At 35.5% G+C, this 13,659-nt stretch overlaps 1 protein-coding gene across 1 annotated transcript; it reads right to left on the bottom strand.

Annotated features, from left to right (window-relative positions):
• Window positions 1–14: 14 nt before the first annotated feature.
• On the bottom strand, window positions 15–13,659 carry LOC136816949 (uncharacterized). The gene is made up of 7 exons (XM_067073289.1): window positions 13,347–13,659; window positions 12,537–12,662; window positions 12,178–12,267; window positions 6,345–6,548; window positions 4,658–4,774; window positions 3,944–4,168; window positions 15–3,676 (listed from the first exon to the last, which is right to left on the bottom strand). Exons 1-7 carry the CDS (start codon window positions 13,639–13,641, stop codon window positions 780–782), a joined length of 3,954 nt encoding a protein of 1,317 aa, XP_066929390.1. The 5' UTR covers window positions 13,642–13,659; the 3' UTR covers window positions 15–779.

Raw genomic sequence — 13,659 nt, 5'->3', positions numbered from 1 at the left:
GAATGTGTTACTGTAGTGTTTTCATCTTACTTTTCTTATATTGTTGTTTCTTTAAACTTTTTGCTATTTATTCTAGAAAATGAAAAATAGAACGGTTGAAGCTTCATTTTTCATCAATGAGAGAATCTACAGATGTCATTTTTATAGAGAGGGACTATAAAATTTTTGCGAATGATAGGATATTCGGAAAGACTGCAGCGAATGTATTAAGTAAAACTTCACAAATGCCATTGAATATACAGTGTTTGTATGTCTAAAATTTCTTGCTTGCAACTTGCGAATCGAGGAGGCTCTGGATCGCTTCGCAACTTTTATATATATACGGCTTGTAACCCTGCGCTCAAAAGTTAAACCCATTGAGTTTAAAGCCCGAAGGGCTAGAGAAGAATCTCTGACCTTTCTCAGGCAAGAAAAAGTGAAGCCTTAAAAAATGCGCCGTATTTTTGACGACAGATTGAATCTAGCAATTCCTTTCTTTACAATTGATATTTCTTTCGAATTTTAGCGGTAAATTTTAGTTTCAATCTGTCATTTGTGTGGGCGAGCCGCTCAAGGCCGCGCAACTTTGGTAGGATTTGTCGGCTTTAAATCCTACCAAGGAGATTCGATTTTAGCCCTTCAGGCTTATACTTCATTGGTTAAACCAAAAATTAATTAAAAATTACAATGTGTATGGATTATTCAAAGAAGATAAAACGTCCATTAAAAATCAATATCTTGGTCTAGTCTTGAATAAAGTGAAAAATCGAGATTCCTTTGTGAATAAACTTTTTGATTCCTTATTTTCTTGATTTGAAGTTAATATTTGTCATATCAATGTTATATTTCCCAAGGATCGAACGAATCGTTTTTTCGTCGTGTGAAATCCAATTCCACCTATTCACATGAATCCAACAATTCAAGACAATTGGTTTACGGTTTGAGGTCAATCTTTGTAAGAATTTAATTATATCACGTAAATTCTCCGCTTCTTTATCGTTATCAGTTTTTTGAACTTTAATTGAAACACGAAAGGAAGTTGACTTTTGTAATAACTCATTTGGTATATCGACCAATGAACAAGAAACGGAATGACAAACAATACTCAAATGACCTGGGTAGCATTCGAAGTACGACGTAACATTGAAGTAATTTCCATTCTCCATCACAATCTCGATATTCGTCTCAAACTCCTCACCAAGCGGTGACAGAGTAATAAAATGCATTTCATCTTCATCGTATGACGGATATTTAACGCGAAGATAGTCAGTGATTCTAATATTACTGTCAAACATCAATTCGGCCATTTCATGAACGTTAAAACCTTTGATACACATACCTGATATTGTAATTGGTTTTATATATGATGACAATCGCCTCAAAAAGTTAATTGCATCTGTCATATCACCATCCTTCAATATCTCGAAACCAATGTTAACATCAAACGATATCGATTTTGTCAACAGATCGTCTGGTATCTCTGCCAATGAGAAGGACCATACATTTATATTTAATTCCCCTCTCTGACACTGGAAGCCGAAATCATGTTCGTTTTCATCGATTGTTATGAATGTCTTAAATTCTTCACCCAATGCCGATAACGAAATGAGATGCTTTTCATGCTCACTGTATTTTGGCTCACATACCACTAGTTCACCAATCTTTTTTATTTTCAATTCATTCATCCAAGTGACGATACTGTAAGCATTGATTCCATTGACTTGAATGTATGATACTTTGATTCGTTTATTGTAGACTAGCAATCGACGCGAAAAATTCAATATATCAACAGCCTCATCATCGTTGTATTTATCTTCAAAAACAATTTTGAAATCAAACAAAGTTGACTTTTTTAACAGGTCATCTGGTATTCCCTTCAGTGAAGAAGGATTAGAATACATAAATAATTTGCCTTGTTTACACTTGCAGCTAAAAGATTTTTGATACCCAATCTCGATGACTGTCTTGTAGTCATCGCCTAGTGCTGATAACGAAATGAGATGCTTTTCATATTCACTGTATTTTGGTTCATCCACGTGAAGCATATCGATATCTTTAATGTTTAAATCATTTATTAAATTAACGATGTTTAGAACGTCTTTGTAATTTCCCTTAACGTTGATCTCTGCTGATGTAAACGGTGCTGGGATGAAATTTTCACGCGATTCTTTGTATAACGTCAGAAATTCGACACAATCGTTCTCAAAGGTATCGATGATAAGGATGCCATTGTTTTTAATCATAGATGGTGGTATTTTGAGAAATTCACCGACAAATTTATCAAATGTAAAGGCTGTTTCTGCTTTGGAATCGGGCTTTCGTGATTGGTGAATTGCTTCCAGATTTTTATATAGTAGCAGAAAAAGTTCATTTTCTTCCATTTTCAACATGCGCTGTATGCCCAAAATGGTTGGCTTGCAACTCGACAATTCTACATTCCCGGAGAATGGTTTGATATCCTTTGTGACACATATCTGAAGCCCAGTAAGGAACTCTTGCAGAATAAGGTGACGGAATTGAAAACTCGGTTCCAAAAGGTTTGAAGAATGTTTAGATAAAAATCCAGTTTCCTCTAATGGTATCGGAGAATCTAATAATGAAATTTCCGATTGTCGGAAAAGAATTTTATTCTGCATATATGTTGTAGTAGACAGCTCCATTAAACATAACAAGACTTTAGCTACATTTTTGTCTTGTACAATATCCCTCACAGTTTCGTAACCTTTTGATTTTTTATTGAAATGATTTTTGATGAATATTAATGTTGCGAAGAAAGAAAGTTCTGTCTGAGTATTAATAGGGGCTCTTATCAATTGTTCTTTGTAGACACTACAGATGCTGTATAAAAATACTGGCACACGAGCCATGATCCGTAAGTCATATGATTGCTCGATTCTTTCTTGAACAGTATCTGCCCTGTCTTTCTGTTCGCCAAAAAAGTTTTCGATATATTTCCGGATGTTTTCGTCATCAAATCCACACAGTTCAATATTTTTACGCCTGGAGTTTACAGGGAGCTGCTTTTTCACGAATTCGGAAGCTTTTGGTCGTCCACATGTGATCACTTTATGGTTGGGAAGCCAAGCTCCTTTAGGGTTGAGTAATTTGAAGACAATTTGATTGGTCGTTTTTGAAGTCGACAAGTTTTCAGAGATATTTAACTCATCAAGTCCATCTACAACAATGAGGACTCTCTCTGAAATTTCCTTTAGATCTTTAAATGAAATCTCCAAATTAGGATATTTCAGTTGAAAAAGTCCCTCAAGACTGTTAAAACTGTTCGAAATAATGTTTAACTCTCGACAACGGAAATGAAACATAAATTCAATACTAGCTGTATTTCTAAGCTCTCTTTTCGCCCATTTATAAGTGAACATGTCAAGGAGGGTCGTCTTTCCGATTCCTGCAACTCCTCTCACGAAGACAGCCTCGTTATCAGAAGGAAGTATTTGATTAATATCTTTTGTAGACTTTTCACGTTTTTTGTACTTTTGCTGTTCAATCAGAGCAGCGCGATCAGAATTCGACCATTCTTTGTCAACATCTGCTGATGGTAATACAACAAGATCAATATAGACGTCTTCTCTTTTAGCACCAGTTGTATCTTCAGTGTACGGGGATAAGGGTTGTTCTACGAGATAATCCTTCAATTCGTTAACGTAATGTTTGCGTAATCTATCGGATGCAGTTTTCAGACCTAGAACGAGAAAATATATCATTCTATAGCTTGAATTTCACTTTTTTTTTTCAATATCTGGAAATTCTGTCTCAAAAAGTATTTCTCATTTCAACTATTTATGACCAAACCAAAAGTCAACCTCTTTTTCTATGAATGATTAAATGCGTTCGAAGTTAGCTCAAAACAGTCCACGATGGGCTGAAATAAGCAATATTTTCAGGAGTTTTGATTGCATGTGCAAATTCTCATCAAGCGAAACAAAATTAAAGGTTGATTTAGGAACACCTTTGGTGATCAAAGTTTTCTTTTTGATATGATCAATAATATCATCTTTTCCGATCATTTCAAGTTCTTTCTTAAGGTCAAACCATGCGATGTTTTCCAATCTTTTTGACATTTCTTCTTGAGAGCCATTATCATCTATCCCAAGGCTTTTGAGAAGTTTCTTTGATTCTTCGTGTGTCAATTTTTTCGAGATATAATCAAGAACCTCCTCCAAGCAACACGAACCTAAAGAAAAGCTAAAGATGTTTTTTCCCTCGTAGAAATCTTTTGGGGTTGGAAATCATCTACATGCCTTTTTATAAGAACATCCAAAAATGAAGCCTTTGGATGTTCTAGTTTTTAATTTTACAATTTTAAGAGTACTTTCTGTGCAAATTCCTAATAAATTGGATGTTTTTAGAGCCCATAAAGCCTTTAAGTTTTAACTTGTTCTAAACATTTTTTATCGGAAAAAAAATGTCATGCATGTAAATTGGCTATATTCGGGTTGTTTTTTTTGGCCAGAAACTTAAGGGGGTAAAAAAGGCTCAATTAAAATGTCTCAGAATCTAAAAATTACACTACTTATCATGTTTTAGAATAAAAACACCAAGGCCTTCGAAAAAATCATACGTGGGGTTTGGAAATGACCATACACGCATTGAATTTCAAGATTTTATCCCTTTGTTTGAGTACAAGTTACAAGTTACAAGTATAAGCAAAGCTCCAACCAACCTGGAGTCGATTTGTCTGATTTGCCATTGTTGAACATCACTGTGTTAGATGTGCTGGTGATTTTTGCTTTATTTTCATTTATGTAGGAAGAATCATCTCTTGAGACATTTTCATTCCCTAAAAAGATGCGCAAAATATGGTTCAATTTTCAAAAAACTTTCAATTCCTATGAAATGAGATGATTTTACACTTTATCAAAATTAAAGCTATATACAAATCACTTTCTATTCTTAATTTTAAGATTTAATATCTTTTAATCCTCCCTTGTCGCGTTTACACTGGAAGGCCTCGTTAATTAAATTGTTATTATAGAATCTTTCATGTTTTACAATACATTGTTAACCGGTTACTTCAAAGCGGGCTACACGGCTTTTTACGCAATGCAAATGGTTCTTTTCGCATGACGACGGGCCTACACTGCCCAGAGTTACCCGTCGTTAGGAAAATTCACTATGACATCACTTTTTCAAAGGAAAATGAACAATGCGTTGACATCATTTCTCTCATTTTTTGTTTCTGACGTCAGAAAATAAAGCAATTTTTATCTCTTTTCCCTTGTTTTTTCGTTTTATTTCGCTATTTTTCCTGGATAAAGCGCTAAAAATCAATCGAAGCTGAAGGAAACGGTTAACAAATACAATAATAACCGGTTTTTCGGGCTGTACTTAAAATATTGCCCTCGGTCAACGCAACAACCTTGCAAGCTCGGACGTTACTTGACCTCGGGCACATTTCTCAGTACAGCCCTCACTAACCGGTCATATACGTAACAAAGATTCGAACGCATTGCATTGTTACTTTTAATTGACGAAGAGTCGTTAGCTCTCGATTGTCTTAAAGGGAAGGTATGATCGTGAATTCGTTGTATTTTGAAAAGTTAGTTATAATTTAAGTTCATTATTTCAATGTTTCAAGTTGCTTCAAACCTACACCAAAGAAACAAAGGAAATTTTTACTTTCGGTTCTTGAACGCTTCATGTGCATCAGCAAGAAGTAGTAAAAGCTCTTTTATCTTATAGACTTTCCTTGTTCTATCAACAAAACATTTTTATGCGTTAAGGCCATTAGCTTGAAACTAAGTTACTATTATTAAATACTCGCCAGTTATTTTTGAAAAATCTACAACCTTTTGTCCCAGATTGTATGCAACGTGAGCTCGTATGGTATAGAAATGTAGACGGTTGAATATAGAAAATCCATATTTGCATTCGGATAATACCAACCCACACAACCATCCACAACGAGCCAGAACCACCCACCACCACCCAAAACCAGCCCAAAAAAGGCACAACCATCCAAAACGAGCCCTTACTAGCCAGAAAAAGGCACAACCAGCCAGAAAAAGGCACCAACAGCCACAATCACCCAGAAACAAAGAAAGACCCATTCACGATCAGACAGAAAAAGAAACAACGGGCAACAATCAGCCAGGAAAAGGCAAAACCTCGTTGTGGGTGGTTGTGTCATTTTCTGGCTGGTTATGCGTTATTCTGGCGGGTTGTGGGTGGTTGTGCCTTTTTTCTTGATGGTTGTGCCTTTTCTGGCTGGTTGCGTGTTTTAGTATTATCCATTTGGATCCCGTAAAAAAATTTAATTATAACTTAATAAAAAAGAAACGTGACCAAAAGAAATCGTGTCATTTTTATTGTACTTCTAATTCGATTCTCTTCTAGACTAGTCTAATTACCTTCAGGGGTTCTGTCATATTTCAGCATAATTTTCCACAATTGGTTCTCCGCCTGGTTGATCGGCACTCTAGGTTCTGGTTCATGTCCGCCCCAACTGTTTAAGCAATGGAAATGACGATCGATGACAGATTTTACGAAGATGCAATGCGGATTTTTCTTTGGATAAGGTTTGTATACAAGTACGTACATTGGGTTCGGATCCGCTAAAAAAAGATAATGAAAATTCACAATGTCTAAAGGCCAGGGCAAACGGATCCAATATTTCATCCATCACATACCAGTTTTCGAATGCTGAATGAAATGTTGAACTTTCGAATGCTGAATTTTACCAATGTAAAGTTTTCAAAATAGGGAACATTTGATCCAACTTTTGCGGGAAGATCAAAGACAAAGCAAAATGTTGCTGACCCATTTTCAAAATTCTCAAAATAAAAGTTGCGCTGGAAAGTCAGCCCTAATACCCTAAAAGGTCCCTTTTGAGCTCAGTGGCAAGCCATTGCATTCCTTAGATAACGCCCCGATGTTCGACAGAACTCGACCAATTGCCTAAGCACTGGTTTCCTGCACTTAGGGTCCAGCGAATCTGATCTGGTTCAAAGAGTTTCACCAAATTTCGATATTTTCTGTGTTTTTTTTTGGGTGTAAAAGGAACAGTAAAATTGAATAAATAATTCAAACAAGTGGATCCAAGGTCTGAAAAGTAGGTCAAGAGGGGGTAAGTTTTCACCCACATCGGAGCACTGGTCCCTAGCACTGGGAATGTGAGTTCGAATCTGGTCCGGGTCAATATTTTAACGAAGTTTTGATATTCTATTTTTTTGGGTGTAGAATCCAAAGAAATGGTCCGAAGTCCTGAAAATTTAGTAAAAGGCTCGGGAGAGCACCCAAGTGGTAGTCTGAATCGCAGACCTCTACAAAAGCGCAGACCTCTTCAAAACCGCAGGTAGTATAAGGAGTACGAAATCGTTAGTTGATTCCAAGATCAGGTGGGAGAGTTTGCGTAAATTTTTTTACTCGGGGGGGGGGGGAGACATTGCAAATCATGTCCATTTTGCTGATCTGTTTTTTGTTGTCAGAACACCGAAAAAGTAGAAAACGCCGTGGTAATTTGTTCCGGTTTGTAAGATTTTTTCTAAAATTTTAAAATCAAACTATCGATTTTCATCGACTCAGCTACAATAATAACCAAAAGACTTCTATTTGAGAAAATTCGTAACTTCTCAACGAAAGGTTTCAAATCAATAAACGTCTTCTTTTATTAAAACCCAGTTTATAAGAACATTGAGGCTGAAATTCGTCGAAAAATTAGAAGAACATCGTAAGAACATGCCCAACCTCAGTTTTGAATAAAATGACAAGATTTTTATGGTGTGGCGTTATAAAGGGCGATATATTGTGGCGTAAGGGCGTGATTACCGTGATTACCGAAATTACTGCAATTACCATTACCTGAGGGGTATATTGTAATACTCACTTTGTATTATGTCATCATGGTAGAGGGTGATGTGTAAGTTTGGTATGATAGTATGACACGCATTCATAATAAAGTGAGGTTATGTTTCAAATAGTCATGTAAGTGTAGTATGAAATGTCGTCGCTTGTTACGCTTTGTATAGCACAAAGTAGATAGGGAAAGCCACATGTCATCATTCGTGACAAATGTAACATTACTTGATTACGTGTATTAGTGAAGTATTCTTCGAAGTGTTTCTCAGTCCACCATAGATTGCAGACTTCCCAGAATTTTTAAGTTTTCCGTCTTTTTTAATACTTTCTATCCTTACTCTTTTAAGCATGTGTGAAAAAATAGTCAAAATTAATTTAGTTAGTTTATCAATTGTTAGTCTTTTAAAACTCAAGAATCACATAAGAATATCTGAAAAATCAAAATTGCAAACTTTTAAGAATCATGCGGCGTATTTCGAGTTATGTGTTTCTTATAAAAAACTGTTAAGGCACATTTTAGAAATTATTTACCCCGGGGTAAATAATAACGGTCGACGGGGACGTGCTGCTGGAGTTTGAAAAATGGACCCTGTCAAATATAAATGTTTGGTGAATTTGGGACCCTGTCAGAAAGAAACATTTTCGTATAACGTTAGTAAGCAAGTATTTGCAAACGATATTTTATAGTCATTCTTTGCTGTCTTCTTCTCAAAATATCAAGTAGCCAATTATTTTGAAGGGACACTAAAATAATTATATTATTATAAATTTATCAAAGATTTTTCCATTCACACCCTGAAATGTGCCCAAAATGACTAAAAGTAGACGAAAATTGAATTTTTTTAATACCACCCTGAAAATTGTAAAAAAGTTGACCATGTCAGATACACATCTTGAATTTAATTAGTATTGGGACCCTGCCAGATCGAACTTTGTTGTCCGATTAATGTTCGACTAAGTTCGGTTGTCGAACTTTAATTGAATACTGCAAATTCTTCAAAATATAAAGTTCGATTAAGTTCGATTAAAGAAATCGATCTTAATCGAACTAAAAAGACCTTAATAGTTCGATTAGTTTGATCGTTACATTAATTGAACTTAATCGACATTTGCAGAATTTAATCGAACAGTAATTTGAGAAAAGCCCTTCAAACAGAATTTTCGTTGAATAGCCCATATCGGCGTCACATGAAAACTCAGATTTGACCCACGAGAATTGCCCACAATGCATTGTGCGGAAAGAATTTCCCCATGAACTTTTTTCCGCGCAAAGCATTGTGGGCAATTCTCGGGGGTCAAATCTGAGTTTTCACGATATCGTCTATTTGTTGAACGGAGTTATTATTGTCGAATTGTCGAACACTTTTTGTCTTCAAACTTTGTCTACGGAGTTTTTTGACGAATTTGTCGAAGATTTCTTGTCGTCGAACTTTATATGTTTCGTCGAACTTAATGGAATACTCACAATTTTAGCGACTTTTGAAAGGTTCGATCAAAGAATTTAATCAAACTTTTGTTGTTCGATTGAGTTTGACAAAGTTATAATAGTTTGGTAATCGAACTGTTCGATTAATTGCTCCGGCCTAGGAGCCTTTAATTCTCTCTTCAGACAACGGTCAAGAAATTTTTTGTCTGTTTATCTAATCCGATGATCTATTCCGATTTAACAAAAACGGATCACTGATTCCGATAATACTGTGATTTGATTGGCCGAAAAGTATTTAGAAAAAGATGGCTATCGAAAGGTCGTGGACTGGTGAGCTGTGAATACTGGCAAATCTCAGTGAAAGATTGATCATTTTCATCCTTATTCATGATGTTTTAGACATGATTTATGAGAAGTTTGATGGTGCGTTGTACGTTGTACTGCTACTGTATACTGAATTCAAATACGTGTGTTTCTCATGATTTTATGCTGTAAAAATGATCTATTTTGGACTTTTGGTCATTTTTCATGATGATATAATTGGTGGTTGTCCCTTTTGGATTTTCAAACTTGACAATGAAACTTTCAAACACACAGCCATTGATACACAGTATTTTTTGTGGTGTTATGTATGGCTGAAAATGATCCTGTTTTGGACTTTGTTATTGTCGTATTCATCATCGGCTGGCAACCATTCCTTTTGATTTTTCAAACCCGACACAGATTTTTTACAAACATATCACTATCAGAATTCAGTAAAGGATACTAAAACACAATTCCTGTGTAAATTTGAACAAGATTGGAGAAATTTTCACAGTATTATGGCTGAAAATGATCGTTTTGGACTTTGTCGTAATTTTGTCGCGGCTGGCAACCATTCCTTTTGATTTTTCAAACCCGACACAGATTTTTTACAAACATATCACTATGATAATTCAGTAAAGGATACTAAAACACAATTCCTGTGTAAATTTGAACAAGATCGGAGAAATTTTCACAGTGTTATAACTGAAAATGATATTTTTTGGACTTTGTCGTAATTTCATTGGCTGGGGCGACCGTTCCTTTTGAACATTTTTCAAATGCGAAACAGGTTTTTTCCAAATATAACACTATTTATTACATACACACTATTGAACCATTTTATTTGGTTTATCCTACTCTTCTCCAAGTATTATCCCAGCAGAAAAAATAATGCTTAGCTAAAAACCCGTGGCTTAATGGGATAAACTTTTGCGGGGATTAAATTTTGCTGATTTCGCGGATTTGGGTGTCATCCGCAAAATTAAGTCTCAATGGAAATTTGGAAAGGCCTCATCCGCGAAATATTTCTAAACAAAACTCAAAATTTGTCAAACAAATACTTTTTGAATGTTTACTGGCATCAAAGAAGTGCTAATAATGTGTATTTCAACAACCAAAATGCACGATTTGACAGTTAAGTCACAAAATCGTGAAAATATTGCCTTTATAAGAACTTGGAAATATTGACTTCTAAATGTTTATCTCCTTTAGCTCCAATTTTGAACTTCTTAGTTGAGGATGAGTGGGCGGGGGATGGGCTTGGTTATTTAAGCAAGAAAGTGCATGTGTAATCACTTAGAAGAGCTAAACTTCCAGCTGGTTTATTTATTCGTTAAGATTATTTCTCATACTCGCTCTGCAATAGATTTATTGCTTTGCTTTCTGATCTGTTCTGATTAGTAGTTTGTGGGCAACGTTCGAACACAACTAACTCAACAAGCTCATCTTTCACATCTTTTAATCTCTAAAGCCGGAGCTTCCAGCGCAGCTGGTTTATTACGTCTGGCCTATAAAAGTTCCATATCTTTTGCTAGGTGCGATGTGTCATGGTGGTACGTCATGTTGCTTGTGGTATAGTACCATTAGTCATTAACCTTGGTTGCTGCACATGCGACTGAGGTTTCGATTCTCACTCACAGCGGTTCACTAGGCAAGTGAACGAACCTTCGCCCGGGTCAACCCAAAATGCAAGTTAAACATAACAATAACAAAAGTTGCCCTTGCCGCAACCATTGAAACGTGGTGTTAAGTTATTCTGATTTGTGCTGGAGTATTAATTATCTAACATGACATTGCGCCTAGCAAAAGGTCCATTGAAGTCAATCAATCAAGATGATCTAACCCAATCGAAAAGTAAAATTGATTCATGCTCAATTGAAGATTAATTTTTTCAAAATCAAAAATTGAGCAAACAGATGCATATTTAGTTAGGAAAAGTGTGTATTTAATATTTTCTTGACATTATTATCATGCTGAAGTTTGTAGACGTATGACGCGAATATCCATTCTCGCGCAAATTTCTTCCCTTAACCCTTAAGGTATATATCAAGTAGCGGAACCAATTGATTTGTCATTGATTAAAAAATGTATCAAGTGGGCGAGTCTGGTTTAAATGAGAAATAGAAGTCAATCAAAGTTCATTGACCTGCTCGAAATTGATAACGTCAATCAATAAATCCTAAAAAAATGTAAAACTCCATGGCTCAATGATATGGATCCGAGGTAAACAAGCGATACTTTTATGGACCTACCTAGATATCAAACTAATCAGCCAACATTGAAACAATGAAACACATCAGACATAACTGGTCAAAATACAAAAAAATAAAGAAAATGAAAGCATATCTATTGAGAGAAACATTTCTAGAGAATGTGCTCTAAGAATCACTTTTTCGCCTTTTCTCTTTGAGGGTAACTTTACTCTCCAAAGGCAACTTTATTCTCTATCAGGGCCAGTTTTCTCAAGTCAGACCTGGTCGTTTAATATGATTACTTCATCTATGAATTATCGTGCACTATTATACGAAATTCTCGAGTCGTCTCTCGATTTTCTGCGTTTTTCGGGACACCCTGTATATTGAGAAATTAATTGACAATTGGTTGAAAATCGATGAAGGATCAATTAATAATGAGCTGTGGAGAGAATTTAAGCGAACCTTGTCCTTGGATGTTTGGTTCCGGTGGTTTTGGTGGCCCACCTGGGGGTTGCGAATGACCTGTATTGGGCTTCGGGGCTTCATCAACATCTGTTAATAAAATTAAAATTTTTATTTAAAGATAAATGAATTAGTATTCAGCCAAGTAAGCATTATACACCTTTTATAAAAACCAAAAGACTCAAATTTTGATAAATAATCAAGGATAATGCATAGTTCGCCCCCAATCATTTAAGAGATTATGTCTGCAAAATAGGCAAGCAGTGGTGGATCTGAATGGGGTTTAAAATTTAGGAAGTTTAGGACGGAGGCTTATAAGGAGTATGGCTAAAAAAACATTCCACTTAGCAACTATTTACCTAATATTTCGATTTCCATTGGTGTCTCATCTTCTCTTTTACGTTTTCTTTGTTTCCTTTTATCCCCTCTCTCGTGACGTTCTTCAAGCAGATGAAGAGCTTCGTTCCAAGCTGGCGAGTTTATTTCTAAATATTTTGTGTACGATTATCTTAACGAGAAGAAAATCTTCGCTAAATAAACATTTTGGAAACCAAAGGTTGTTGTTCGTGAGCCTCATTTAATTCATCATATATAGTCATTATAAAAAACCTGGTCTGGCAATGTATTGTTTTAGCTTTTTGTTCAATTTTCTTTTGTTAAAACAAAAGACAAGTTGCGATTTGCATACTTTTTGATCAAATTACCAAAATCTCCTTTTGGGATTGGTCTATTTTCTAATCACATGATCAAAAAGTTAGCAAAATAAATCGATTTCGGTACGCAAGCTCTATCTTTTAACAATAAAAAGAGACAAAAAGCCTTCAAGACCAGTGTTTTTATAATGACTATGTTTAAATATTCAAGGAAATTGCAAAAATTCATCAAGGCAAAAGCCTTATCAGCCATTTTAAAACAGGCCCCGATTAGCCTCATTTCAAACAATGTCAATTGAATTCTCTATTTCTTCAATTGACATTGTTTCAAAGTAGTATGTGAGAGAGTGGTCCCCCAACCAAAGCAGATTCTCTTACAGAGAAAATTTTCTTTAGAATGAATCCGTGTCTTGCACTGAATAATCAGGATCTGTTCGGAGATTAGAAATGATGCAGTTATCATGGCACTAGTAAAAGTGAAAGAATAAACAAGGAAAAAGAAACATTAGAATTTACCTGAAACTTTCTCAACAAATATGGTTATCGTGTAATGTAGGTTCTTCCCATCTTTATCCTTTTGTTTATCCTTAACGTGAAAACTCCAATTATTATATTCACTTGGCCATAAAGCACCAATTGTAGGATCACGATTTTCTATGGCGCCAATGATATTTTCCTGGTCAAAATCATAGTGCTCATAATCAAAGGCATGCTGTGTGACAGCTTTGGCGATAGCATGACGAGTGCAAATTGAAGCGTCACCTTGGTCGGTGGTGGTAGCTGAGTGCCCAGGTACATCTTGAATGCTCATTGTTCCTTCATGCTGCTA

This window comes from Clytia hemisphaerica, unplaced genomic scaffold (genome assembly GCF_902728285.1).
Source record: "Clytia hemisphaerica strain Z4C2 unplaced genomic scaffold, Clytia hemisphaerica genome assembly, whole genome shotgun sequence".
NCBI classification, from domain to species: domain Eukaryota; kingdom Metazoa; phylum Cnidaria; class Hydrozoa; order Leptothecata; family Clytiidae; genus Clytia; species Clytia hemisphaerica.
This window is presented reverse-complemented; position numbering and strand designations above follow the sequence as displayed.